Source organism: Lonchura striata, chromosome 1, assembly GCF_046129695.1.
Source record: "Lonchura striata isolate bLonStr1 chromosome 1, bLonStr1.mat, whole genome shotgun sequence".
NCBI classification, from domain to species: Eukaryota; Metazoa; Chordata; class Aves; order Passeriformes; family Estrildidae; genus Lonchura; species Lonchura striata.
The window spans coordinates 102,348,230-102,375,269 of record NC_134603.1 but is presented as its reverse complement, the minus strand read 5'-3'; the positions used below and the strand labels follow the sequence as shown (position 1 = coordinate 102,375,269).

The window sequence follows — 27,040 nt, the reverse complement described above, 5'->3', positions numbered from 1 at the left end:
GTTTTACAATTAGTTATAGAATTATACAGTGGGTTTTCATTTTCAAATTCTATAGAGGAGTATCCTCAACAGATACACATATTAAGATGTGTCAATCAGCCAAGTTTTGAGAGGATTCACGACTCTTGTAGTACAATTGACTAATGTCACATCCTGGAATAAAAGTAAATGGATTTTTTGAAGATGTGTGTTTTATTTTCTTCTTGACTGTATTTAGGTATAGTCGAAAGAATATTATATGTAATATTCTTAATCCACTAGATAATTTTATATATTATGAAAACCAGTTCTTTTAATACAAAATTACTACACAAAACATATTCATGCAAAATATTCTCATGCATACTTATTTTTACATCAGGGCAATGCTCTGTTTTCCAGGAGATAGTTGTAATTTAATCTTGACACAGAGTGGAAACTGTGGATTTATTATTGGTGGGATTAGAAATGAAATTAATTCCCTTTCAAACTTAGTTGTATTATCCCAAATAGCATTTTTTCTTTTGAATTTCAGTGAGTGAATTGCCCTCATCATATTCTGCACCCACAACTAAGAAGCATTTATGTTGCAGAATGTGCTATAGTCACTACACTGATTAGCATAAATAGAAGAAGTGAGGCAAAGTTAAAATATTCTATTTGGACATATGGCAGGAAATATAACATACATTGGCTTGAGAGCTGGTAGAAGGCTTTTTTGTATTTTATTCATGTCCTTTTTGAAGTCCATGGCTATCCTTCCAGGTTTGGGAAGCAGGATTCAATAATTTCTTAGATGACTTTTTTTTGTATTTTGTTAAGGCTTTTTTTTTGTTCTCTAATTAGTAAATCAGAAAAATGTAGCCAAATCATAATAATTTTAAAGCCCTTTGGGGCATAACTGGGGTGGTTAGTACATGTTTGTATGATTTCAAATATGTATAAATTTTTATACCAACTCTCAGGATAAAATTTGTTGAGACAAATTATGCATTCACAAGACCTTTTGTCACACCATTTTTCAGTAAGAAGAAAGCAAGTTAGACAAAAATCAGACCTATGGAGAATACTTAAATTAATATTTGATCTCCCAGCAAGCCACTTGCAATAAAAATACAAACAAAGCACAAACATTAACAAACTAAAAATGCAAACAATTATGATGACACTTTAAATTTCATTGGTTTTCATGCAGCTCCATTTCATGGGCTGGTAGGTTCCCATAAAAAGAAAGTGAATGTGCTGTTTGCAGTTTCTCTGCTCCCAAACTGTTTTCCTTATTTTCAATGTGGGGATGTTTGATCTTCCTAGTGGAAAAGAAAAGAAATAAACTTTCCTGGCAAAATATGCCAGAATGAAACAAGTTGCTAATTGCGTTAACTTTTTTAGGTGAAGTTTTAGCTTTTATTCTATGAAGTGCTTGTTGCACTGCTTCTGTTGTTTCCCACAGTTTTTCAGTGAGGTCTCCTCCAACTGATTTCATGTTCAGTGGAGGGAGTGAGACTGCTTTAATTGCAGTCTGTGAATTAGGGAGTGGTTTTGGTGTTTGAATTGCCTTTTTTTTTTTTTTTTTTTTTTCCAAGATTTTAGTAGACTTCTGCTTTTCGCCTGGGAGCAGTCAGCCTTGTCAATTAGCTCCTTTTATTCTAGTGATTTTCCTTTTGGACATGATCGAATTTTGTGGCAAGCAATGTCACTGCCTAAAGTATTTTTTAATAATGTATCACTTTTTTAGTAACCAATTGCTCCCCATCCCAATTCTTTTTCCTTTTTTTTTCTACTTTGTCCACCCCAGGGGTAGAGAGGTGACTAACTAATTGATTAAGGAAAGACAACAAAACATTTCCCTCTAAAATTTTCCTACCACCCCCGCAGAGGAAGCTGCATGATAAATAGCTAAGCTTACAAAGGGACAAAACCATCCCCCCAAGGCAATAGCTGCAGGATTAGGACCTGCCTGCTTCTAGTTCTCCACAACAAACAACAGACTTTTGGGGGGGCATTCCACACAAGATAGGAACTGCAGAATTGGCTTCAAGGACTGGAACCTGCCAATTGTGGCTTTTCACAACAAAACACACAAAGAGTATTAGTCCCCACCAAACAGGAGCTTTTGGCTCTGCACAAAAACCATGTAGACAAATCAGTTTACCATAATTTCCACAATTCCCTCAGAGAAAGATGAGTTCAAATTTCTAAGCCTCCAGAAGAAACCACAGTCTCCACAGCCCCTCAAAGGAAGTTGGTCAGAGTGCTCAGGATTCCTATGGATGGAATCCTAACAATCCTTACAGCTCCTTAAAATAAGTAGTGTTTGGATTTCTAAAATTTATTACAGAAAGAAGTATATGAAATAATTTCGTGAGTGGAGACAATACTATTGTGAAAGACACTTTGGGTCAGAGAATATCAATCCTGCTGACTATGCCAACTAAATGTTAAGATCCAGTTATTAAAGTTATTAGAAATGCCTCTGCCCAAATTAAGGTGCAAACAAGACCATATGTCAAAGTCAATAGTATGGATTTTATTTGATAGTAAATATGAGAGAGAGGGAAGGAAAGAAAGAAATAGAAAACGGGTGAGGGGAACAGAAAGAGAGTGACAGACAGAATAAAGAACACACCACCATCTGTGGATCACAATTGTGAGAAATGATACTTTCAAAAATTTAAAAAGGTTTATTAAAACCTTATCAAAAAATACAACAGGAGACTGAATAGAAAAAATGATACAGCGTCGGGAGCAGAGAATTTTTTCCCACCATGTGCTCACCCACACAGTGGATATTCTGCCTTTTAACCCTTTAGCCCCTCCTCACGTTCTTTCCATCGACTCCTTCTTTGCTGTCCAGTGCAGGAGATCACTTTCTTAGATCTTGATTGGAGGTCAGGTGTTGCTGTAGTAATGAGCCAGCCCTCCCAAATGCCCAACTACCCAGGCCAACCCATGATAGCAATGCAGGGGGTGGGGGGAGTGAAACTTAATGATAAATCTATAAAATTTCTCTTAATATATACATAATATTTGTCCTTTAATTGTGAGAGTCAACCATAGCATTAATCATCTATTACACAATGATGTTCCATTGATCCTTTCCAGCTGGTCTTCTTGGTGGTGATGGTCCCCCTGAAAAGCATCTTTAGGGAGGGATGGACTTCAATGACTCCTCTATACAGTTTTGCTATTGTGAGCAAAAAAATCAGTGTTTGAGGCATTAATTACTTCAGACTCTTGTGCTTACCACAAGTCTCTGACAACAGTCTAGATAATTTCCTCTACAATAATAACAGTAGTAATACTGCCTGTCTGAGTGAAGCAATATGCAGAATAAATAAATAGACTCCACAACCTGGGGTAGTTATGAAGTGGGTATGTATTGTCAGTGCCCAGCACAAGTGAGCTATCTCTCCAAAAACTTGTGCCCTGAGTCTCAGTCTGACCCACACTTTTATTCACAAAGGTGTTCCATATGCAGTACATCACACAACTTTGCTAGCATATTCAACTCCTGGCCCCGCCTGTCCTCGCCTCTCATGCTAAATAGGTCCATGCCCTTCTAGGCATGCGTGGTTTGCCATGGTGATCCTGTGGGGGTCTCTTGGGATCTTCTGAGGCTGAAGATTTTGGTCTTCCTCATGACTGAACTTTTAAACTTTTTCTCTCTGCACGTGCACTTTTGGTCCTTTGATGTTTCACTGAGTATGTCTGTCAGTCTTGATAGGCTTGGAGATAGGGCAACTTCTTTATCTGGGTTCTTTGCATCCCTGGGTATTGCTTTTTGTGAAAGAAGCTTCAGAAATTTGCATTTTCTTATGCCCTTTGTACCATGGCAGAGGTTTCTTAAGTAAAAGGTTAATATTCAACACATAACTCTACAAAGTAAAATATAAATGCTTAATTCATTTTGTTAACTGAAGTGAACTCCAAAAATCTCTATTTCATGGGAATTAGGTGAATTTTACTGGCTATGAAAATGAAGGGTTTTGTCATTTGACTAGTGTTAGGCAGATAGATATGTTAGAAATTGCCCAAATTTTCTCCTGTACTCTTCATTTCAGATGTGTTGACACACATTGCTTGTGTGTTGATGCGTACCTAGGGTAGTCCTCATGTCCCTAATGCTATTGCCTGAAAGACTGGCAAGATTTAGTGTAGGATAATAGGTTGTTTGATATTTTCACTGTTTAAACATGTTCCTAGGACTGAAGAAACACGACTTGTTAAAAACTTAAAAAGCATACTCTCATCTTCTAACCCGTGCACACATATAGTTTGGTGCAGGAGTATTATTTGTCTGTCTCTCATTTTTCCAGTCTGTTTGTAGGCAGGCATGAGTCAGTGCTACCCTCAGAATGCCTTGGAAGCAGACATGCTGCAGGGATGTGTTGTTCAGTGTATGGAGCAGTGTGGATCTCTCCCTACTTAGACCCAAGGAAAACACTGTGAGACAGGATTCGAAACAAGGTGGGGAGTACTGGGAAAAAGAAAGCTTTTTGGAAGGGAATGGAGGAAATGTCCAAAAGTGCTAGCAAATTCTCATTTGCTAGCCTTTTTTTAATGCTTCCATTACTTCAGAATTTTCTTTGCAAGCAAAATTCATGAATCATTTTCTCCTCATAATTACTGGCAGAGACATCAAAGAAACACATTCCTTTTCCAATGATTTTGTGTAATTATTTAATTAGTTCTTCATTGTTTCCATGTGATGCCTCCCACTTACCCCCTGGCGAATCAGTACTATAGCTAGTAGTTTAGCAAGCATTTACAGATGTGCTTATTCCTGATGAGTATTTTTCCTCTTGCTGTTTGTGTGTTTTGTCATTATCTTAGTGGGTGAGGAAGGGATATTCTAAGTGGTTCGGAGTGTGCAACTCGTCCACTAGCACAGCCAGCTGTGATTCAAGTGTTTTGGCTTGTGGGGTACCATGGCCCAATCTTAATCTTTTCTAGTCACTGCTTCAGGGGTGCTTTCAGCCCTATGGGATGCCTCTTGCATCATAACTATATATATGCTGTTTAGGATGAAAATCCATTATAAAATGCCTGCTGCCATTTACTCTTACCGGCTGGATTAGTTCACCTGGTTGGCTGGGTAGTAGCCATCTTGAAGATATGAGCAAAATTTTCTCAGAGGGAGCCATTATCAAAGCTTTTAGGCATTTAACTTTAGTTATGGAAAATGAACAGTCATTAGAAGAATTGAGCCCTTTTTCTGAGCTCATCAAATTCACGAGAGAGTTTTATTTTCATTGTAAAGTTGGGTGGGTAGATCCTCAGTAGAAAGAAAGAAAACTGAGAGCTGCTAGACAAATGTTTGAAGGCATTACTTGGAAGATTTAATTTGCTAGTGAAAACTTGCCTTATGATCTCTTACTAAAGCGAGCAGTAAGAACTTACACCACCAGCAGTGATGTTTGGCCAGTTATCTCCCTAACCCTCCACTGTTCCAGGTTGCTTTTTGGAAGCTGCAAAGTTGTGGGGAGCTAAGTATGGTATGAATGCTAAGATTCATTGCTAGGATGACTACAAATAAAGAAAAAAATTGTCAGGAAGTGCCATATCCTGGTTGACATCTGCATGATTTGTGCTGTTTCAGAAGATGTTTTTAGGTTGCTGCTGTTGTTTGTGTTGGTAATTTTTTTTTTCTGCTTTTTCTGTCAGAAACACAATTTAAATGTATTCTGGGGGTTTTTTTGAGGATTTTTTTTTTGTTTTTTTGGGTTTTTTTCTGTTAAGTGTGTGTTTCTAGATGCATTGTTACACATAATTTCCTACAGGAAAGAATGGACTGGGAAGTATAGCTATATTAAACATGGGAGTATGTTCATAATTGGATCTGGTTTTCTGTAGTGGCACGGAACTTAGTGATTGATTGAGGTCCCTCAAGGGTTGACCTTTCTTCAAGCACAGATACCCTGGAGGCAGCATGATCCATTGATAGGTGGCTGGAAAATAACTATTGTTCACTGACATCCTTTGTTTTCTTCTTCTTCTTCCTTTTTAAAACAGGTTTGAATTATAACTTGACCGCTGATGTGGTAAAGAAGGAAAAGAGCCAGCAACCCAGAGTTTATTTTGTGACTTCTGGAGAGACAGCAGGGCAGATTACAGAGAAGTTACAGCTGTCATTCATGCAGGAAAAGTGCGAGCATTACCTAGCATATGTCAAGGTCAGTTCGCTCATGTCCTTCCTTACTTTGGCCTTACTACATTCCACTCTTTAAAAAAAATATTCAGCCAATTGAAATGATGCTGCTTTGGTTTCAGATGTTTAATTTCCTGATAGGTAGAAGTTCAGATCTTCTTGCTTGGCATGATTTGTCAATCTGAGAACCTTCAAGACCTGCTGCCAGGAAAATTCATTTTTTTAATATTTGGTCAGGCAGGTCTTTCTCTCTTTTTCTCTTTTTTTCTCTTTTTCTTTCTCTTTCTTTCTTTCTCTCTCTCATTCTTTCTCTCTTTCTTTTTTTCTCTCTCTTTTTCTCTCTTTCTCTTTTTTTTTTTTTTCTTTTCTTTCTCCTTTTGCCTTGGTTTATTGCTACAGGTATTATTCCCAAGGAGACAACATTTTGTTTTATCAGGAACAGCAGGTTTAGTGTTTAGTTTTGTTTAATGTCTGACTGCACAAAATACTAGTGATACAATCTACATGGGGATGGCAGGATAATGATAGGCCTGCAATGAAATAATTTGGCTCTTGGATTTGAAGAATCCTGTGAATTTCATTGGGGCTTTAAAGCAGCAGTGGGATAACTTAATTCCACATGCATCATGACACTAGGGATACAAAGAGTGCTTTCCAGACTGAGACACTGAAAGGGTTGGTTTTTCCTGTGAAAAACTCTGCATCTAGGGCTTGCTAGGACTGTAGTTATCCTCATTTGGCAAGTGTTGAAGAAATGTCACCCAGGTGCCATTGTTTTCAGAGGAAGCACAATTTTCTTCCACGCTAAAAATGTATAGAATGGATTTTAAAATTACATAGGAAGGACATTTATCTTTTAAACTACATATGTCTTACAAACACTAATCTTTATCACCAGTCCTTACTGAACGACTTCTTTCCATTGATGAGTGTGACCTGAATTTGATGGATAACTCATAGTACTCCCTTGTTTTGAGAATACAGCACATCCAGCTTTTTCTAAATGTATAAACTTTTCCAGGAAACTTTTTTGTACCTAAAAACTCTTGAGAATGACAGATAAAATTAATCCTTTGACTCTATCAACATTTTGTGCGTGGCTGTTGGGAGAAAAAATAAATAAGGTCACCAAAGAGGAAATGTTGTCATGTGAAGAAACTACGTATCTTCCACATTTCTTTGCTTCTGGAACAACCATTGCTGTCTGCTGTAGAAAAGCTTGTTAAAGTAAATGTAGGCCTACAAGATTACCTTTACTGACAAAATGTATCACTGAATTTACTAATCCTGGTCTTTCTCCTGTGAACACATTTGGTTAGATTTCAATTTGTTGAGAATGGATCAAAAGGAGCCACGTACCTATCTTAACCCAATAATGATTTCTTTCACACTAGCTCTTGTAGTTTTTGGATCCTACACAGAATTCATTAAAATGAATTTTCCTTTCAATTATTGTGACATTTCTTGCTAATTTTGGGATTGCAAAGGTAAAAAGTGTTCTTCTGGGAACTTCCTGGGAAATTTCATTTTTATAGTCAAGAGAAACAATTAAACATGTCTAAAAATACCAACAACTTAAAGCAAAATAACTGTTTAACAAACAAGGCTACTGGTTTTCTATGTGATATAGGCAGCCATTTTTCACTATTAGAAGAATAAGAGGAAATCTTGTAAGGGAGAAAGAAAAGTACTGGAGGAAGATAATCCCTGTGCTTTTCTGAAAAAGATGGTGTAATCCACAAGACTACATTATGTTAGAAGCATCAAAGAGAGCCCCACACACTCTGAAGGAGTGGAAATGAGATCATAATCACTGCTGTCCTGAACTAATAGCTGGTAAAACATACCCCCTGAAAAACCAAACCAAAAAAAAACCCTCCACAAACTCCAACCAGAACTCTCCTTAATTGCAAATATTTGTGATGGAATGGGTGATTAAAAATAATGTGGGCTTAAAATATACAAATATTTCATTTAGGCTTCCTGTTTTCCTTTTATTTACTGTATGTCTGATGAATTCTCCTGCATGGCAAATTGAGTTGTTTGTAGTTGCATCCTTAATACATTCCCATTATTGTTGTTTATTTGTTTCACTGGTTGCGAAGGTATCTATGTGGCTTAACGATGTCATTTCTGGATTGCCTATAATGAAGGATACTTGTGTGTCACCTTGTGCCAACTTGACTAACTCTGGTAGGTACACAAGGTCTCTAGTTCAAATGGAACACAGCAGAACTCTGTGGGTTAAGTTAATTAAATGAAAGCCTGTTCCAGGCCTTGCTGGAAGATATTGTTTTATCAACGTGTAATTCTACTATGCTGGAGGCACAAAATGGAAGGACTGAGCAAAGCCATTGAAAAAATAGATCTCTACAAGCTGCCTGCATTTTTTGATAGATTTGATCTCAAGAAACCCCAGAAAAACTGAGCACTAAAAGAGTTACAGTCTGAAAATAAACTGACATTTAATTGTTTTGCAATTGGTAAGTGTCCGTGTTTTGAGCATGACACATTTCCTATTTGTGATTCCCTTTCAGGACAGTAGCTACTTTTCTTATTGCTGCTACTGAATTTGACTATTAAAATCTGTATTTCCTCTTATCTGTGTGACTAAGTGGATCTCAGATTTACAGGATACATGTAGCTGGGATCTTCATCTTGTACATAGCAGCCTATCAAATTACAGCTCAAATTGCTAGAGCTGTGATAGTTCATGAGAAAACATGGTTTCTGGTTGAGGACAGAATTAAATGCAAATGCTTTGGGACTTCAAAATGCATTATGTATGGTTTTCTAGTGGGTATAGAGTTGTAGAGGAGTGATATGGTTTTATGACTCTTTTATACTTTTAAAATTGCCTATCCTCACTGGAACCTTTTTGATGAATACTAGTTAAGAAACTTTCTTTAGTATACATGGGTAATAAAACCAATACTGACGGAAACTCAGGTGTCATCTCCAAAAGCTGTATTGCTTTAATTTAAACAACTTTTGAAGGTTTGAGTGATACATTGAGTAGAAAATGGCTGTTAATTGAGAAGTTCAGGAGCACCCCAGGCTTTCTTATGTCAGTACATAGTTGATCCTTTGTGTCTCTTAGAAGGTGCTTCACTGCTGGACCATTCTTCCAGCTCTCTGGAGATGATGGTGCTGCTGCTAAAGATCATCTCTCCTTCAGTGGTCATAAAACTATTAAGAGCAGATGAATGCCTTCTGTGACAACTGTCTGTCAGTTTTGTTGGAGTACAAGGATTCAAAGTTTAAATCTGATTAGCTTTTGTTCCCTTTTTTTGTAAAAGGATTTGGGGTTTTTTTTGTATAAGGAATGGTGGGAAAATGGAATGTGCTACTAAAAGGAAAAGAAGCAGAGTTTGCAGAAGGGAATAGAATCAGAGAAGACTAAAGAAACAAATGGATTTGGAGGCTTTAGAAATGTTTCCTTAATATCTGGACCTGCAGCTGAAATATAGAATTTTCTCATGGCAACTGCACTCATCTGATAGTGTTCAGAAGACTAGGGCAATGGGCTTAAGAGGTGCTGTGATCAAGGTAGTGACTCTGAGGAAACATTGTTTCCCTTTTCCAATAACTGGTTGTCTTCTGGTTATGTGGGTTCTCCTAATTGGGATAGATTTATCAGTGTATCAGATAAGAATTTTACAGAGATACCAAGGACTTTGTGCCTGCAGATTTATGCAGGATCAAAATACATCTTCCTTGATTTATTACAAAGGTGTAATGGTGATCATGTTGGAAGCCCCTTGAAGAATTCCTGCATTTATTACAGAAGCACCATCTGGTTTCTTACCCCACTCTAGGCCAGCCAGCTGGGCTGCCTATTGCTACCAGTCACTGTTGTCTGTGTACAGAGTGGATGCTTTAATAGCTGCAGACACCATAAGTGGTGCTGGCACATGATTAAAATACACATAGCATTTATATTTTCCAGAGATCTTTCTCTTGGTTGTTTTAAGCAGTTTCATGTAAGTCATAATATTAATTCTTAATACATCCAGATGTAGTTTATGGGAAGGGTGGGGCTGAAATGTAACAGCCTTTGCATAATACGTGTGTAAGTGAAGGATTAGTGTTTGTACAGACAGGTTTGGAAAAAAAACACTGACTTTTCAACAGAAAATGCACAATTGTGCTTTATTCATTGCTGAGTCCTGTAGCCAAATATTTGCATTTTTATGGGTATGTTTCTGGTCTTTGTTTGCCATTCATCACTTGCTTTTAAAAGTACTCTAGGCTGCTGACATCACACAAACAATCTCTAGTGCTGCTCATCTATTTCAGTCAAGGTCTGTGGTCATCTTTGTTTCTCCCTGTATAGCTGTTTGATCTCATCTGAGGGGCTTGCATGTATTGAAGTCTTTTCTTTTTGATTCATAGCACTCATTTTTCTAGAGGTTGTGTAACAAAGCATTTGCTCTCAGTCACATCAGATGTAGAGATGGTGTCACCTTGATCATATGCTTTCTTCTGAGAGTTGCCTGCCTGTGAATTAATATCTCTATGTAAAGATCTGGTTGGTAGCATTACAGGATAGAGATAACACTTGAAGCAGAGACTGCTTTTCCAGGCAACAACAACAATGAAAACTTGGTCATGGTTATCTAGAATTTCACAGGGTTTGGACCACTTGATAGACAAAGAGAATACTGAACTGTTCCAGCCTGCAGTAGAAAATTTATCATCACTACAAGACTAAAGCTGCTGTGTAGTTTTACCAGGAATGATGACTGTGGTGAGATTCGGTACTAAGACCGAGAGCAGAGTTGATGCCTTTGGGTTTATTAGGTTTGCTTGTTTTATGTAACTTTCTTTACCCTTTTGCAGAGCCAGCTGGAGAAACTGCTAGGCCCAGCCGGATGCAATCATAACATGAGTGCAGCCTTAGAAGGCTGTGGGATAGGTGGGGTGATCATGATCAGGGGTTTATTTACAAGAAGCATGCTTTCCAGAACAGTTCTGTTTTCCAAAACTGTAAAATCCACTGATAATCTCTTAGGACAGCCTGCCTCCCCTCCAGCAGAGCAAAAGAAATGTGGAATACAAATATAAATAAGTAAGTAGGGATTTTTGTTGCCTTATTCTGTAAAGTGATCAGTCATCTCTTTTTGGATAAATTCTGTCTGGCACTGAGTAGAGCTGATGTCTCACCTTGAAAAATGAGCCAGGGAGAAGAGAAGCTGCATTTTTTCCTGCATAGCTCATATGGGCAATGGAAGAACAGTGGTCAACTGCATAACTCTTTCCATCACCTCTTAGGTAAATGGATTTAGGAGTACCAAGAAGGAGTATTAGGAGTCAGCGACATCTTTAAGCTGAGCATTAACTGTATCAAAATTTAAATACTATTAGTGATCATGGAGTTATCTTTGGCTTTTTCAAAGGTTTTTACAAGGGTCACCAAGAACAAATAGTATTATCTTTCAGGGGTCAGTTTATAGTCCAGTTAAAAACTGTCCTGCACAATATGAGCAGAATCAAGCTGCCAGATATGCCTCCTTTCAGGACGGAACCCATTCTGCAAGTAGTTAAATGCTGTGAGATCTGTAAGGGCTAGTAGTGCAGCCAAGTGGGAAAACAAGTTGTATCAGATACTGTAAACTCCTTGGGAGCTGTTTAGTGGACAGTGTAGCTAGAGAGCTGTGTGGTAGCCCAAAGGTGCTCGTGTCTTGAGGCCATTGGGAGGTTTTCAGCTGTGAGCTGAAGGTAGAGGTTCTGTCCAGAAATCCTCCTCAAAGGTTTTTAAAGAAATTACTTTTTTTTCCCCCTCTTCTTACATTGTTAGGTGACATAATTGGGTGAGCGACTATCTCCTTCTTTATAGTTGGAGAGTAGTCTTTGAATGTCTTCTGCTCTGTACAGAGCTTATCCATCATAAAATCTATTAAAAAAATCTAATTGAAAGTCTTAACAAGGTAATTGATTTTACTGAAGTTCACTGTTGCTCTTTGACTTTTGCCATTATGTATGAAAAAGGCCAAACATGTTGTTTATGGCCCAGGCAAAAATTTGGTTGCTGTGGTGAAATAGCTGTCAAAGTGCCTGGCTAATCATATTTATGACTCCAAGTAGAGATTTTGTAGTCCCCAAATGAAATAAATGGCGTTTTGAATGAGGCTCAGTTAGTAGACTTGCAGCATAGTAGCTGATGAAATTCTGCCTTGCCTCCCTTTTTTAAACTGTAGTGTACCCTGCTGAACCTTAAAAGGATGCAAATCTTTAATCTTGAGCCCTTTTATGTACTTATCCCTTTGATATGTTCTGTAATGGCAAAGAAATATGATTTATTTTTCAAGCAGAATATCTCAAAAAAGCATATTTCTGAAGTTTTGGCAGAGTTGAGAATTATTTTTACTGCATGCAGATTCTTAATGAAGCATGACACTTCACTGCTGCTTTTAGATATTCAGTCATAGACATATGCCAGGCTTTGCTGTCTGTCCACTGACATATTTCTGTCTGATACTGTAGTTTCTCAAAAAGAGATTTAATTTGGAGATAAAAGCTTTTGGAGATTGAGAGGCAGATTTAGGCCTCAACAGACCACTTCTAGGGTGGAGGTTGGTCAGAGTGCTGGAGCCCCTCTCCTACAAAGACAGTCTGAAAGGTTTGGAGTTCTCCACCCTGGAGAAGAGATGGCTCCAGGGAGACCTCATTGCAGCCTTTCAGGACTTGAAGGGGACTTAAAAAAAGAGTGACTTTGTTAAAACTAGTAGACAGGAGGTTTAGATTAGAGGTTAGGAAGATCTTTATCCAGAGGCTGGTGATGCACTGGAACAGGTTGGCCAAAGAAGTTGTGGATGCCCTGTCCCTGGAAGTGTTCAAGGCCAGGCTGGATGGGGCCCTCAGCAACCTGGTCTAGTGAAAGGTGTCCCTGTCTGTGGGGTATGTGGGGTTGAAATTAGATGATTTTTAATGTCCCCTCCATCCCAAGCCTTTCCATTATTTTTAGATACCAGAGTCTACAGATTTGTGAGGCAGTCCATGGGACTTTTGTCTGAAAGAAGTAATTGCATTTCCCAGTGATGACACTTTAGGAAGTGAATGGCCAAACAGAGATGAAAGTTAGCTTTGTGCTAGGAAAAAATAATTTTAAAAGGCAGATAATGATGGATAGGAATATTTTTGCTTTCTCTGGCACTCCTGGTTAACTGAAGAGTTCTTCTTAGATGGAAAGAAGTAGCAGAGAAGGCAACACTTCTGGTTTTGAAACTTTCTAACATTTTTTTGTAGAGTTGTATAAACTAAATACATGATAACAAATTGTGCTGTGAAAGTTTATTATTTGCTTCTTTAGGACAAATTTACATTTAAGGGGAATACACTTAAGGGTAGAGTTTTTCTGCAGAAAACTGCTGTAGAGAACAGCTTGTTTATCTTAGTGGTTTTCCTGTTTAGAATACATGGAAGAATATCAGAATGTGCGCTAATCTCAAGCACACACACACATACCAACAACACACACATACACACATACACACTTGGAGTCACCTTCTCCTGTCCAAACGGGGGAGTGCCTTAAATTATTACCATTTCATTTTGCTACCCTTAGAAAGGAATGACCAGGGCACTTCATCAGGAAACACTGAAAGCAAATTCCAATAGAAAGCTCTCTAGGCTAAAGAGAAAACAATTAATTTTGCTGTCTGTGGCTTCTGGGTATGTTTCAAACCTAAAACATCCTCTTAGTCGAATAGTCTTCCTAGAAGACTCTTACACATGCTGTGTTTAGTTTGGGTGGCAACAACATAATGCCAATACAGTTCATAGCAAAAGTGCATGTCAATATGTTTGAAGAAATGTAGGAATAAGAGGTTGGAGCATAGAGCTTCTTTTGCACAAAATGCAATTTCTCCCTTTCTCTCATGAGGAGATACTCATTATGTAATTCAGGTGTGGAACTCAATTAGTCTTGACCTCCTAGGTTCCAGATATTGAGAAGAGGTGCATGCTCTGTCATGTTACCCTCACCCTCACATACCCATGAGCACTTACATAAGCAACAGGGTAGTTACAGTTGGTATGGTTGTGCTGGTGATCAGAAGTTAAATGCTTGGTAATAGACTTCAAGTTTGTTATTTTTATTTGTCAATTCAGCTTATAGAGCTTTGTGACTTCTCCTGGAATCCTAGTTACTTTAGGGAATGCTTAGTATTTTGTATTAATGTTACAATAGTGTGTATTAGTAATTTTGTCCTGTATTAGCTGTTCTCCAGAGAATTGAAATTGATATTTATCCAGGAATTCAAATTATTTTCCCCTTGCCCACAATATCTTTGCCCTGATGGCATATGCTTAAGCTAGTTTCCTGACTTAATACTAGATGCTCTTATGGATTTGATGTATTAGGCAAATTAGAATGTCATGATTTTACAATGGCCTTTTCTACCATCAAATATTTATGTCACCAGCTGACCAATGTGCTTGCTTTCAGTGGTCACTTGTGCTTGGAAAAAAATGGTCATGATTGAAAAAAGTATGCTTGCGAAAGCTATCCTCAAAGCAGTGAAGTAGTCAAATCTTGATTTAAGTGTTTATTGTCAAGTTATTAACCTTAAGCAACTTCTGGCTAAGTTGCACATATTGATGTTTGTGATTTCTCATATGTAATACAGGATGTTTCTTGTAAAAAAATCTTCCTGTAAAGTATTTGTGAACATTTATCTCCTTTGTGAAAACCTGAAAAATACTTAACAATGAGTGGCTTTTGCATGGTTTTTATATAAGTTGGTTTATTTCCATCTTGTTGTTCTAGTTATTTTTAATCCCCATTTAGGAATGGGCTTTAAGACCCTGAAAATGTTTTACTTGAACATGAACGTGCATAATACCATAAGGGTAGGACTGAGTGATAGCCTGACTGTAACAACAAAATACAACAAACAGGGAGAGAATCCTGTAGTAGTTTATATTGCCCAGGTCTAGTGTTAAATTCTAGATGCAAATGTAAAAAGTTAGTGGTAAGTCTAAGGGAATCTCATGTGAGAATAAAGTAAATTTACTGCTCTGCTGGATTTGTCTGCATCTCACAAAATGGGATGGGACCCTGACTGGTTGCAGACTTAGGATTTATTATCTGTCTGTATCATACAAGCAAAAAACAGGAGACACAGAGAAAATAGCAACATCCATGCAAATCCATTTCAAAGACAAGATGGCAGCTTATGCAAAACCTTTTTCTACATATTCTTTGAACCAATAGCATAAAATAAAAGGTGCAAAGTCATTATACTCTAACCAATAAGAAATGGACCCATGTGGGTTTAACATTACAAAAGGACTTCTATGAACCTCAAACAATACACAATAATTCATTATATAAGATTGAAATTTTTTCTATCTTTGCAAAGCATATATCTAGGACTTTTCACATCTCAAACTATCAGTAAGTTCTTGTTCTTTCTTGTTCCTTATGATAAATATAAACGTATACACTTGGTTCTTATTTTCCTAGCTTCCCATGGGCAGGTTTTGAAATTTCCCAGCCTTTCTCAGCTTTATGTCTACTTTCTGGGGCCTTTTTGCACCTTTCTAAAATATTTTACCTTTTTATATTCCTGCATACTACATCCTTCTCTAGATGACAAAAGAAGTTGAAAATACAACTGATTAAAGTTGTCATGACGGTAACTTTCATCCTATGAGTAGACTTACAGCTGTTCATTTGGCAAGATTGACTAAAAGGGAGCAGACATTAATAACTTTAGTGAGAAGAAAAGAGTGTAAAAATAGAAGCAAGTAACAAATGATGTAAGTTGTAATAGGTTGTCATAAATTTCCACCTTATTTTATATGTTTTTGGCCTGCTAGAATCTAGATAGTAGCATATGAAATATGCCATTAGCCACAAAAAGCAGTTTTAGTAAAGGCAAAGTGTACAGGGAAATGGTCTGATGAAAAGGCTTTAAAATTCCTTTCTTTTAAGAGACTAAGCTCTATTGCTTGGCGTGAAATCTGGCTCAATGAGCTAGAAAGAATGCCAAAATTGGAAAGCCAGATCTTGGTCATGTTAAGGAACGTTTCCTCTCTGACCATCCAGGAGCCACTGGCAATTACATTCCCACTGCTCCAGACTTCTGTTGCAACCAAACCCCCTCGTAGTGAGGGGCCCTGCTTGACTCCCCACACACAAACCACTCTCATGCAATCAGACAGGTTTCCCTCACACTCTTGACAGAAGGTATCCCGTAGCTGAGTCTCAGATGTCTGGTTCCTTTAAGTATTTAATCATGGTGCAGCAACATGATTACAGCTCATTTGGACTTCATCCAGAAAATCAGTGCAACAACTCATCTGGTTTTCACGTTGATATTTCCTAAAACCTAATTGTCTCTTTAGTGAGTGATTGCATCAGTCCAGGATTTTGTATTGTGGGCTGTTGTGATCAGAAACCACCTCTGGTACAGTCCTTTGTATAAAGGAGTGCTTTGTATAAACCACAGCAGTGCTCATGGCTTATAAACAGCCAGGGGGACAATCACCTTGATGGATGAGAAAATTGTAAGGTTTGAATGTTTGAAGGGTTGTTTTCTTATAATAGACATCCCTAGTATAATCTAAAATGGTATATCTAAATCTTTTGAAAAGGCAAAATATAGACTGGACATCCTAGGAGAGGTTTTCCTCTCTTGCACCTCAGAGTTCTGGCTTGTCTGCCTTGTAGGAGCATTTATGAGACTGCAGGTAGGTACTGTTGTCCTACTAGTTCTAGTCAGAACCAGAAAAAAAAGGTCAGAAATAATTCATATCTTAATTAGAAAAATAAAAATCCAGTGCTTGAAAAGGCTTATATAAATGTCTATGTGCTATAGTTTGATACAACTGCAGTGTTTGCCATCTGAACAATGCTGTGTTCTGAGGTAGCTGAGAAGCAGGAAACTAAATATATAGGTGTGAAGAAGAAATGAAGACCATCAATTTTGTGTTTATATATGTGTCATATGCTTCTAACGTCAAGTTGCAAGGACTGTTTAAATGAATTTAGGATTTAATGATGTGTTTTTAATTGTCCTATATGTCACATCTTCCTTTGTTTTCCTTTCCAGCTTGATTTTTTTCCTACTTAGAGATGTTGCATGTGTGCTAGTGGGAAATGTGGTCAGCCATGTGGTTTATGCTTTGTGATGTAATTTGCAAAGGACAAAATATGAAAGAATGATACCTGGGAGTCTTCACAGCAAAACAGTTGTTGTTTAGCATGTTGGTTTACTATTACTATTACTATTACTATTACTATTACTATTACTATTACTATTACTATTACTAAGTTTACTATATTATTATAACTATTACTAAGTTGCTTCTTGTTCTGCTGCATTCCTTCCTCCAGTGCCAGGCTGGATAGTCAATGTAGGCCCTGAGACAAGTGTTGTGTAACAGTTTGCCCACAGCTCAGCATTATCCAAAATGAGCTTGATTTGTGATCCTTGGAGAGGTTAGCTTTTCCAAGATCTGGCAAGCATACTGATAAACTTAAATTCTACCTAGGAGCTCATTGGTTGATGCTGGACCTTCAGCTCACTTCAGGCTTTGGCAGATGAATTTACCATACTTCTATTGCAAAACACTTTTCTTTTAAAACCTTTTTTTCAGTTGACAGGTATGAAAACCCTTGTCTGTAACTACAGACTTCAGTGTTTTAAGTGAGTGTGCTAATTTCTGTCATAGTTACTTAGTTGGTAATAACATAGTTAAGGAGCAGTATGATCAGGTTTTGGTCCATTGTGTACCACTTGCAATTTTTAACAGATGGAATATTCTTGTTCATTGTTGTCCTCACCATTGATCTATTCTCCACCCTCAGAAAAATTTTTACTTTTGAGGTGTTGCAGAAACCTACTTTTATGGATACATGTGGGTATGCAATAAAGGACTACATCAAGCTGTGGGCTGCAAATAATTACTTTATGTACACAGTAAACCGAAATTATGGAAGTTTTGACTCATAAGACTTATGCACTGGACAGATGTATGCAACTAACTCAAAATATGCAAGTTCGTTTCATGCCCGTGGGAAAGGACTTTGGGTCATTTCTCTGTACAAACAAATCTCTATTTTTACTTTGGAATTATTTCCACTTTTATACTAATATTTTTACTAATATTTACAATTTTTTAGTATGCATTTTCAGCTTATCCTTCATTTTATACAGACCACAGATTTCTAAGTAATGAGTGGGAATAAACTCCAGTCGCTTGCATAACTAAGCTTTCTGCTTTCTCTTTTTCTCTCACTTTGGAGCAGATTTGTTCATACAAACAGACAGGAAATGATACTGGGGTTTATGTTATTTTTCTGTGTATATTAATGTATATGTAATGTATAAAGACTATTTAAATAAATCACCCCTTATTACGGCCTGGGGTTCCCGGGGTCTATTTGACCCCGGCTGCCATAGGTGTCCCGGATAGTGCTGGGCAGCTAAGCACAACCTGTCCAGGTCCCTCAGGCAAGCTCCCAGGTGCAGGCAGTCTTAGCAAGCAGCTCAGCTCTTCAGTGAGATCAGCTCTTTGGTGAATTCAGCTCTTTGCTTGCTAAGGTGCCCTGGGAAGGCACAGGGAGAGAGAGGAGAAGGCTGTATGAGGTTCCACAGTGGTGTCTTTATTGGCAGCTTCTGCAAAGGGTTTCAGTGACAGCTCTTTGTCCTGGTTTGAAGAGCAAAACTAGTGAGAGGCTCTAAGTCAGAAATACAATTTATTAGGAAAAAAGGGAACAAAAGACCAAATACATATAATAGCACAAAGAAGAGCCACTGACAGAGTTAGAGATACAACCTGACACTTGCTGGCTAGGGTGGTGGTAGCAGATATGGTTCTGTCTAAGCAGTGGTCCTGTAGACTGATGTAGTTTCCCTCTGGAGGTCCAGTGTAGAGAAGGTCTCAGCTGTTCTTGGAAGAGGGGATCTACTTGCTGTCTGCACAACCCCGCTTATATCCTTGATGGCATTCGCTTGGCTCCTCCCTCTGGGCGGAGCATCTCACAAGAGAATGCTGTGATCTTATCAGTCATGTGGCTAAAAGAACATGTCCTCCTGGAGGGACTTATCTCTGAGTCACAAGATAAGGAAAGAAAGGGATTGCAGCTCGAGGTGGTAATGGAATACAGCCTAATATTATAACCTAGGACACTCTTCTGCCAAACTGGGCAGAAATGGGAGTTCATATAGGGTATGTGGGTTTTGGGAAATGGTCCAATAGTAAGGGTCGAGGCAAATATTACCTATGGTCTTACGGAGTGATAATGCCGGGTCCAAAGGCAGAAGAGGTGATACTTTGGTCCAGTCATCATGGCTAGGCATTTCTTATCTTAGGCAAGTGACCACCAGGGAGGCCTTGCAGGGCCTCTGGCTGCTACAACCCCTAATCAAAATTACTTTGCAAAACAAAGCTTGTTTAAAAGGAATTTTATAAGACACCATCTCTAGGAAGGGAGAAACAGTACTGGTATTGTAGCATCTAAAAATGCCTAACAAGACACAAACTTTTACTGTGCTAGTCATGAACAAAAGGATATTTAGGAACAGGTCTTTACCCCTTGCCTGTGATAATCTCTCTGAACTGCTTTTGCTCTGCTAGCTTGAGAATGGCTGCTGGATAATCTAAGGAAGAAGTCACAGAGGGAAATGAGACACAGCTGCAGCTCTTGCATGTATCTTTCCTACTTATCTCAAATAGATATTTTTCAAGCCTAGCTTTTAAAAACACAATTGAAATGGGTAAAGGGATCCTTTAACCATGATTTTTGCCAGTGTGATGGTTTTGGTCAGTTGGCTCAGGGAGGCAAGTTGTTCCCCTGCTATGCCATAGGGTCCCTTCCCACGGGAGACAGTTCTCCGTGAACTTCTCCAACCTGGTTCTAATCTCATGAGCAGCAGTCCTGCCAAAACTGCTGCAACATGAGTGCCTCTCACAGGGAACAGTCCTCTCAAAACTGCTGCAGTATGGGTTGCTCTTCCACAGGGTGCTGTCCTCCAAAAACAGGCTGCTTCAGCCTGGAAGCAGGGCCCCCTCTCTCCACCGTGTCTCCCACTGGATCACAGCCTCCTCCAGGCATCCACTGCTCCAGCATGGGCACCTCCTCTATGGGCTATGGGCAGATCTCTGCATCCCCTGTGTACCCCCATGGGCTGCAAGGACACAGCTGCTTCGCCGTGGTCTTCACCATGGCCTGTAGAGGAATCTCGGTTCCCGTGCCTGGAGCACCTCCTGCGCCTCCTTCTCCACTCCTTGGTGTCTCCGTGTTGTTTCCCTCACATGTTCTCACCTCTTCTCTGACTAGAAAAATCTGTGCACTACTTTTTTTGATTTCTTCTTAAATATGTTATCACAGAGGTGTTTCTGTCATCTCTAATTGGCCCAGCTTTGGCCAGCAGCATGTCCATCCTCAAAGCCACCAGGGGCTGGCTCTGCTGGATGTGGTGGAAGCTTCCAGCAGCTTCTCACAGAAGCCACCTCTGTGGCCCCCTGGTTCCGAAAAGAGCTGAGCAAACCCAACACAAGTAGCCAGTGGCTGTGTACTGTGGCAATAAACCAAACCCCCAGAAGTCTTTGCCACCATATACAAGAATATACCAGGCCCTTTCTTATGCAGGAAGTGGTGACCAAGAACATGCATGGGGGGGGGGGGGTCATGGGGAGTCATTGCTGTCCATCAGCTAAAGAGCAACTGCAGTGTTTACCGCATCACCTCTGCAGCTAGATAATATGAGTGGATGGATTTTGTGAGTTGTCTACACTACAGATAACTGAAACTTCGTTATCTTCTCTGTGTTTTTAGTTGTCACTTGATAAAAAGTATATTGGTGTTTTAATGTTGTCTTTGCAAATGGATCTTTTTAGTTGGCAGCCTTCAGGTTTTTGTCAAGCAGGTAGAATATTCCACTTTAACCTACAAGAAAGTGGCGGTTTTTCCATGTAATCTCTTTCCCAAATAGTGCAAAGAGAATAAGCTATGATGCTGAGCATGTTTCATTCCAACTCAGTCGTGAAAGCTTCTTATCTCATATTACTTTAGGCCTTGGAAGAAACTCTTGATTTTACTTTCAGGGGTACATAACATGACTGAAGACATTTTCTGAGATTGTCTGGAATAAGATGCCAGCACTGGGCTTCTGAGAGAAAAACTGACAGCTGTACTGTCATTAGTCTGATATGCATAATGGGTGATACTCTTCTCATTACACATCTGTTACTTTTCATCTTCAGTTGCCCTTGCAATTAGTGGCAAGAAATAAACATTTTTAGGGCATGACTCACTTGGGCCAATCCATATGTGTGTTTTAGGTTAAGACAAGTAAGACTCCATTGACTAGGTCTCTACTGGCTCACTAAAAAGCAAAAAGCAACTCAACTGGAATTTGACATCTGTATTACAGATGTCAACATTTAGTCAAAGGAATCCCACTCAATCCAGTCCATTGTTGTCTGATATTATTTACAAATTAAGAAGTAAAAATGCCCAATTGGTAATGATGCACTGATGTGTTTCCAGTATTCTGCTTATTAAGTGAATCAGATTGAATTTTAGCCAAAGGACTGGAATAGAGAATTGGTACAGTCAAAAACTCATTTTTCATTCCACCCCCATCCCTTGCAGTCAAATTATATGGAAAAAAAACCCTATACTTTTCAGCTGTAAATCTGAACTCAGCTTGGGGACATATACAAGGTCTAATTGAGTGAAAAGAAATTAAAGTGAGCAGAGTGCAATTCTGTTACCAGATGATAAATTTGTCTACACCTGATGAGTTAACACAATGCTTCTTCAAAAACCACTGGCCTGTGGAACTGCACAATGCCCATGGTGTAAGAAATACAACTGGAAGTTCACCAGTTCCATTGCCCTGGTAATTTAGTAGGTTGTCTGTAACACTGGGGTCCTTGGACCCCAGTGGATCCTGATCACTAGGGACCATCACAGGGACCCCCAGGACAGAAGAACTCACGGATAAAGGGGAGGGAAAATATGTTAATGATTTTGGGGAAAATTTTATCATATATATGTTTATGCTAAAACATTAATGAATATGTATGTAAAATACAGTATATAAACAGAAACTTTCCTGTACTCAGCATGTATGACTTTAGGAGGAGCTATCCCCCTTGTGCATCTGGCCAAATAAAGAATGCTTGCTTTCAATGTTAGTATTATGGAGTTTCTTGTTTTACTGAATATTTTGGTAACAACTCTTTCCAGTGTTCCTGGTTTTTTTCTGTCTGCTGGTCATAGGATAAAAGATACAGGAGTCTTTTATACATCTACATCCTAATTCTCTTCAACTTTACTGAAATGTGATCTGATGGATAGCCATAATCATCAAACTTGTGTTCCTGTGTTACAGCTGGGTATTCCACCCTGCTTTTTTAAGATGGCAACCAATCTACATAAGAGGTCATCATAGCCTTACTGTTGAGAGTTTTAGTAGTAGCTGGATCAGAGCCCCGGCAAACAACTCAACAGCTGTGAAAGATGTTAGTTAAATGGTTTAAAATAGTTTATATTACTTTCACTGAAGAGCTTAGTGTTAGCATTATTATGGTCTACTTCTTTTTCATGTTGAAATGACATAAAATTTACCTTGTATTTGGAGCCTGTCATATTTTACACCTTATCTTTTGAAAATTGAGTGGGCATAGGAGTAAAACATGCTTTATTGAAAATTATATGTACATGAATTCAAAAGTATAACTCTCTTGCCGTTTTTGTCATTGTTTAACAATTTGGAGAGCAGTCAGTGGAATGTACAAGTGATGCAAATGGCATGGCATGGGAATGCTAGTGCAAGGGGATATCTGAGGTTTATGTTTGGACTCTGTCAGAATTAAGTGCCATCAGCTCTTTCTTCTTAGCAATGATCACAGCTGTATTAAACACTTCAGTTTTGTTGAATTGTTGTCATGTATTTTGTTGAGCTGAAATAAGTAGCTGTTGAACATCTGCATAAGAGTAAAGCAATATTGATTGTACATGTGAAGGGTTATCTCTTAAAAGCTTCTGTGGGGAGGTTGATTCAAAATGTCAATTGAAAAAATTGTGCTAATCTGAAATGGCTTTTGCTGAGTACTGTGACAAAGCGGTTATACTTTTTGGTGGGTAGGAAGGTGTCATGAACAGTAAGGAAAAATCATTGCTATTCCATAGCAAATAATCTTTTTGCTGAAAAATTGTATTCTTGCTGCAGCACATATATTTCAGTCTCAGTTTTGTTTTCGTTTGTGAAGGATCAGGTTGCTTTTGCCATGGAAAGAGGAGGGAAGAGTGCTGGAGAATTTTTGTCTTGTGGTCAACAGACAAGCAAAATAATAGATAAGCTGCAGCAGTGACTTCTGGGGCAGGCAAATTTATTGCTTCAGAGCTGCAGCAGCCTGGATTTCAGTGATCAGGAATATAGAGAGGGACCAATTTGTTTCCTTAGTGGTTACCAAGCTTCTAGCACCATCTCTGCTCGTAATTGCTAAGACCCACACACTTGCAGCACTGCATGGCTTGTGTGCCCTCAAGCTCCTCTGCTCTTCCCAGGAGATAGCATCCTCTACTCTTGGGGTCCATGTCAGAGGAGCTATGCAGTGCCCATGGATCATGGACCTGGCATTTCAAACACAGGGTAGCAGACATGAAAATGACTACTGGAAAGGTAGGCCTTGGCCTTATTCCAGGGTTTCAACTCACACTTTGGAGATGTTTTTGGATTTTTTTTTCCCTCTGTGAGATGTACCCATGCAAATATTTTGTTATGTTTTGGTTCATCAATTTGAAATTTCACTATAATAATTTTGAGATTTCTTGGCCAATGCACCAAAGAGTGTGGTGGGTTTTAGTGCTGGTTAATCACCAATATGCTTCTTGCTGTGAGATAGGATTAGGAGAAAGGCAAAGCAGGCTCAAAACCTCAGAAGGGTATAAAGAAAATTTTATTAACAGTAACTAAAAGAAAAAAAATTAGTAAGAATCAAAACCCTTTAGAACACTTCCCCCCACAACTTTATCTTTTCCACTGACAGTATAAAGAAACAAAACTTTAAATTTCCAATCAGTTTACCACCTCTAAAATAGTCTTTCTTTAGTTCACTTAGGGAGAGAAGTCCTTCTTGTTAATGTTATGGTGGCATCTCCATGAGAGGAAAAAATCAGTTCTCTCTTAGTTCTTAATTTCCTCATGGGTAACAGCCACCTGGGGAACCCTGCCATCATGAAGTTCCTCCCATTTTCTACAAGCCTTCCCACAGCTTGTTGATGGGCCATGTCAACTTATGGGGTACTGTTTTAAAGATGAGCTGTTCAAAGGCAAAAGTTCTCATTATCTAGATCTAAAAGCATCTTCATTCCTGGGAACAGAGATCTTCTCCTCCTGGGGGCACAGGATTACTCTTCGCTCTTTTCTGTTCAAAATTTTTATGAGATCAAAGCTACTTTAACATCTGCTTATTTGAACATGGAGGCTTTTGCTCAATATTAATTTGAAGCTTTTATCTCCTCATAGTTTCATACTGAAATAGAGATTTTTGGAGTTCACTTAAGTTAACAAAATGAATGAAGCATTTATATTTTAGCTTGTAGAGTTATATGTTGAATTTTAACCTTCTACTTAAGAAACCTCTGCCATGGTACAAAAGGGCATAAGAAAATGCAAATTTCTGAAGCTTCTTGCATAAAGAACAATGCCTAGGGATGCAAAGAACTCAGATAAAGCTCCCCTGTCTCTAAGCCTATCAAGACTGAAAGACTACTCAAAGAAGCACCAAAGGACCAAAAGCACACGCACAAAGGAGAAAAGTTCAAAAGTTCAGTCATGAGGAAGACCACAATCTCCAGCCTGAAGAGACCACCAGAGACCCCCCACAGGACCACCATGGCAAACCACGCATGCCCAGAAGGGCGTGGACCTATTTAGCATGAGAGGCAAGGACAGGCAGGGCCAGGGGTTGAATATGCTAGAAAAGTTGTGTGATGTAGTGCATATGGAACACCTTTGTGAATAAAAGTGTGGGTCAGACTGAGGATCGGGGCACAAGTTTTTGGAGAGATAGCTCACTTGTGATAGGCACTGACAATACATACCCACTTCATAACTACCCCAGTTGTGGAGTCTATGTATTCTGTGTATCGCTTCAATACGTTATAGGGAAAAAGAGGGTTTTTTCCATAGTTAATAAGAGGATTTCAGCACCAAGATCGAGGCATCTCCTCATCCCTTCTGTCTGGGAGTTGACTTCTTTACTAACCTTGATGTTTTCATGTTGTTCCTTTACATACATGCTTGCATCTTGTTCCTTTTTCTCACGCTGAAAGGCTTCAATCTACATGAAAAACATGTTGCCTGGGCCTCGTAGGTGGTTATTTGGCTGGGAGATGTTGTTAGTATCTAGTCAGCCAGGCCAGAACTCGGCATCAGTATGCCCAGAGTGTGTGGGGGACTTCTCCTTCCCCCTGCCCATTGATCGCGGCAGCTTTCACAGGGATAAAATTTCCGTGCTGACCTGGTGCTGCTCCCGGGGCCCAGTGGGCTCAGCTGGGGCCCTGGGTTTGGGGAGGGGTGTAGTAAGCAGCTAGATGTTCATTTTAGTTAGCAAGGTCAGCTCCACCCAGCCCGAGGCACCCCCTGTCCCGGGGAAGGGCCCCCACCAGGACCGCTCAGCCCGGCTCGGCCAGATAGGCCAGGCCAGTTGATGTTACCTAGTTCCCAATTGGAAAAAAAAAAGAGGAAGTTCCCGTATTTTAGTTTTTTACACCTGTACTCCACAGAAGCATGTGCAATTTTCACTGCTTAGAAGTTTTGCATCACTTCCCTAGATTTCCTCCTACAGTGAATATGTACTGTAATTTTTTCAAGTTCTGAGTCAATATAGTTGTATATTGTAGCCCTAATGTTGTATGGATTTATTTTTACCAGGTTTCCAGTGCTTTTCTTGGCTGATGTGATTCACAGCCCTAAAAATTTATCCATCTCCACCAAAGACTGTGTATCTAAGGATTATTGGCAAGGTTGAAAGCTCTTGCAGATGTAAAAGTACTTTACCAAATAGTGCAGAAATTTGTGAGAATTACATGAAATTAGGTGTGAACCAGAACTTCCCCTAGCATAGACAATTGAAGCAGGACTACTTTCTCTCTGTCCCAGAATCAGACCTATAGCACACTCTTCACCAGGGAAGCCTTGACTGGCCCTTCAGCTAGAAGACTGTATTAGCCAGGTTTTAGAATAAAAATGTGGACTCATAGAGAGATCTGTTAGACACTGAAGAACAGATTGGCTCACAAAAGAGAAAAGAACCTGTTCTTTTAACATCTAACAGAATCTCAACATTTAATTCAAGTGTCTTTGTTTCAGGTTACTGCCTTACATACTGTGGGAGGTGGGTCTGCCTGAATTGTCCATAGTGCTGCCCTGCTCTTTGTCTTTCTTGAGTGGTACCCCACAATATAAATTAAATTATTCCTCTGAAGTATTATTATCCTAGTTTTATCAAAATTAAACTTAATATGTCCCAACTATCTTTTCCATTTTTATGTGTTTCTGAATTTCTTTCATGGTTTCATGGTCTCTTCTAGTTTGGTCTAAATTTAAGAAATTGACATCATTTTCCACTTCAGTGGCTTGTTCATTTTACTCAATAATTTAAAATTGTATTAAATTGTGATCTTTGTTCTTTGAATGCTAGACTTCACTCTTAACCTCTTGCAATGTCTCTACTGTAAATGGTTTAAGGTGATAAAGAGTATGATGTGAATCATCTAGGGAAGGAGAATGTTCATGTGAAAGATAATAACTGGAGTGTGACTTCAAGGTTCATAGAAATTAAAGCTTTTAGAAATAGTATCACTACAATACTGCCCTCATTAACCTCTCCACCCTGAAAAAAACCCAACCCTTTCTTTTCCCCCTTACCCCCAAAAGGAAG

The 27,040-nt window shown here is 38.9% G+C and overlaps 1 protein-coding gene across 1 annotated transcript in view; it reads left to right on the top strand.

The window, feature by feature from the left end:
• The window catches only part of ITGA9 (integrin subunit alpha 9), a 218,031-nt gene that overhangs the window by 46,337 nt on the left and 144,654 nt on the right, over window positions 1-27,040 (top strand). Inside the window, exon 15 of the mRNA XM_021546471.3 lies at window positions 5,992-6,152. Coding sequence (XP_021402146.2) covers window positions 5,992-6,152 — 161 coding nt within the window. The remainder of the gene's footprint in view (window positions 1-5,991; window positions 6,153-27,040) is intronic.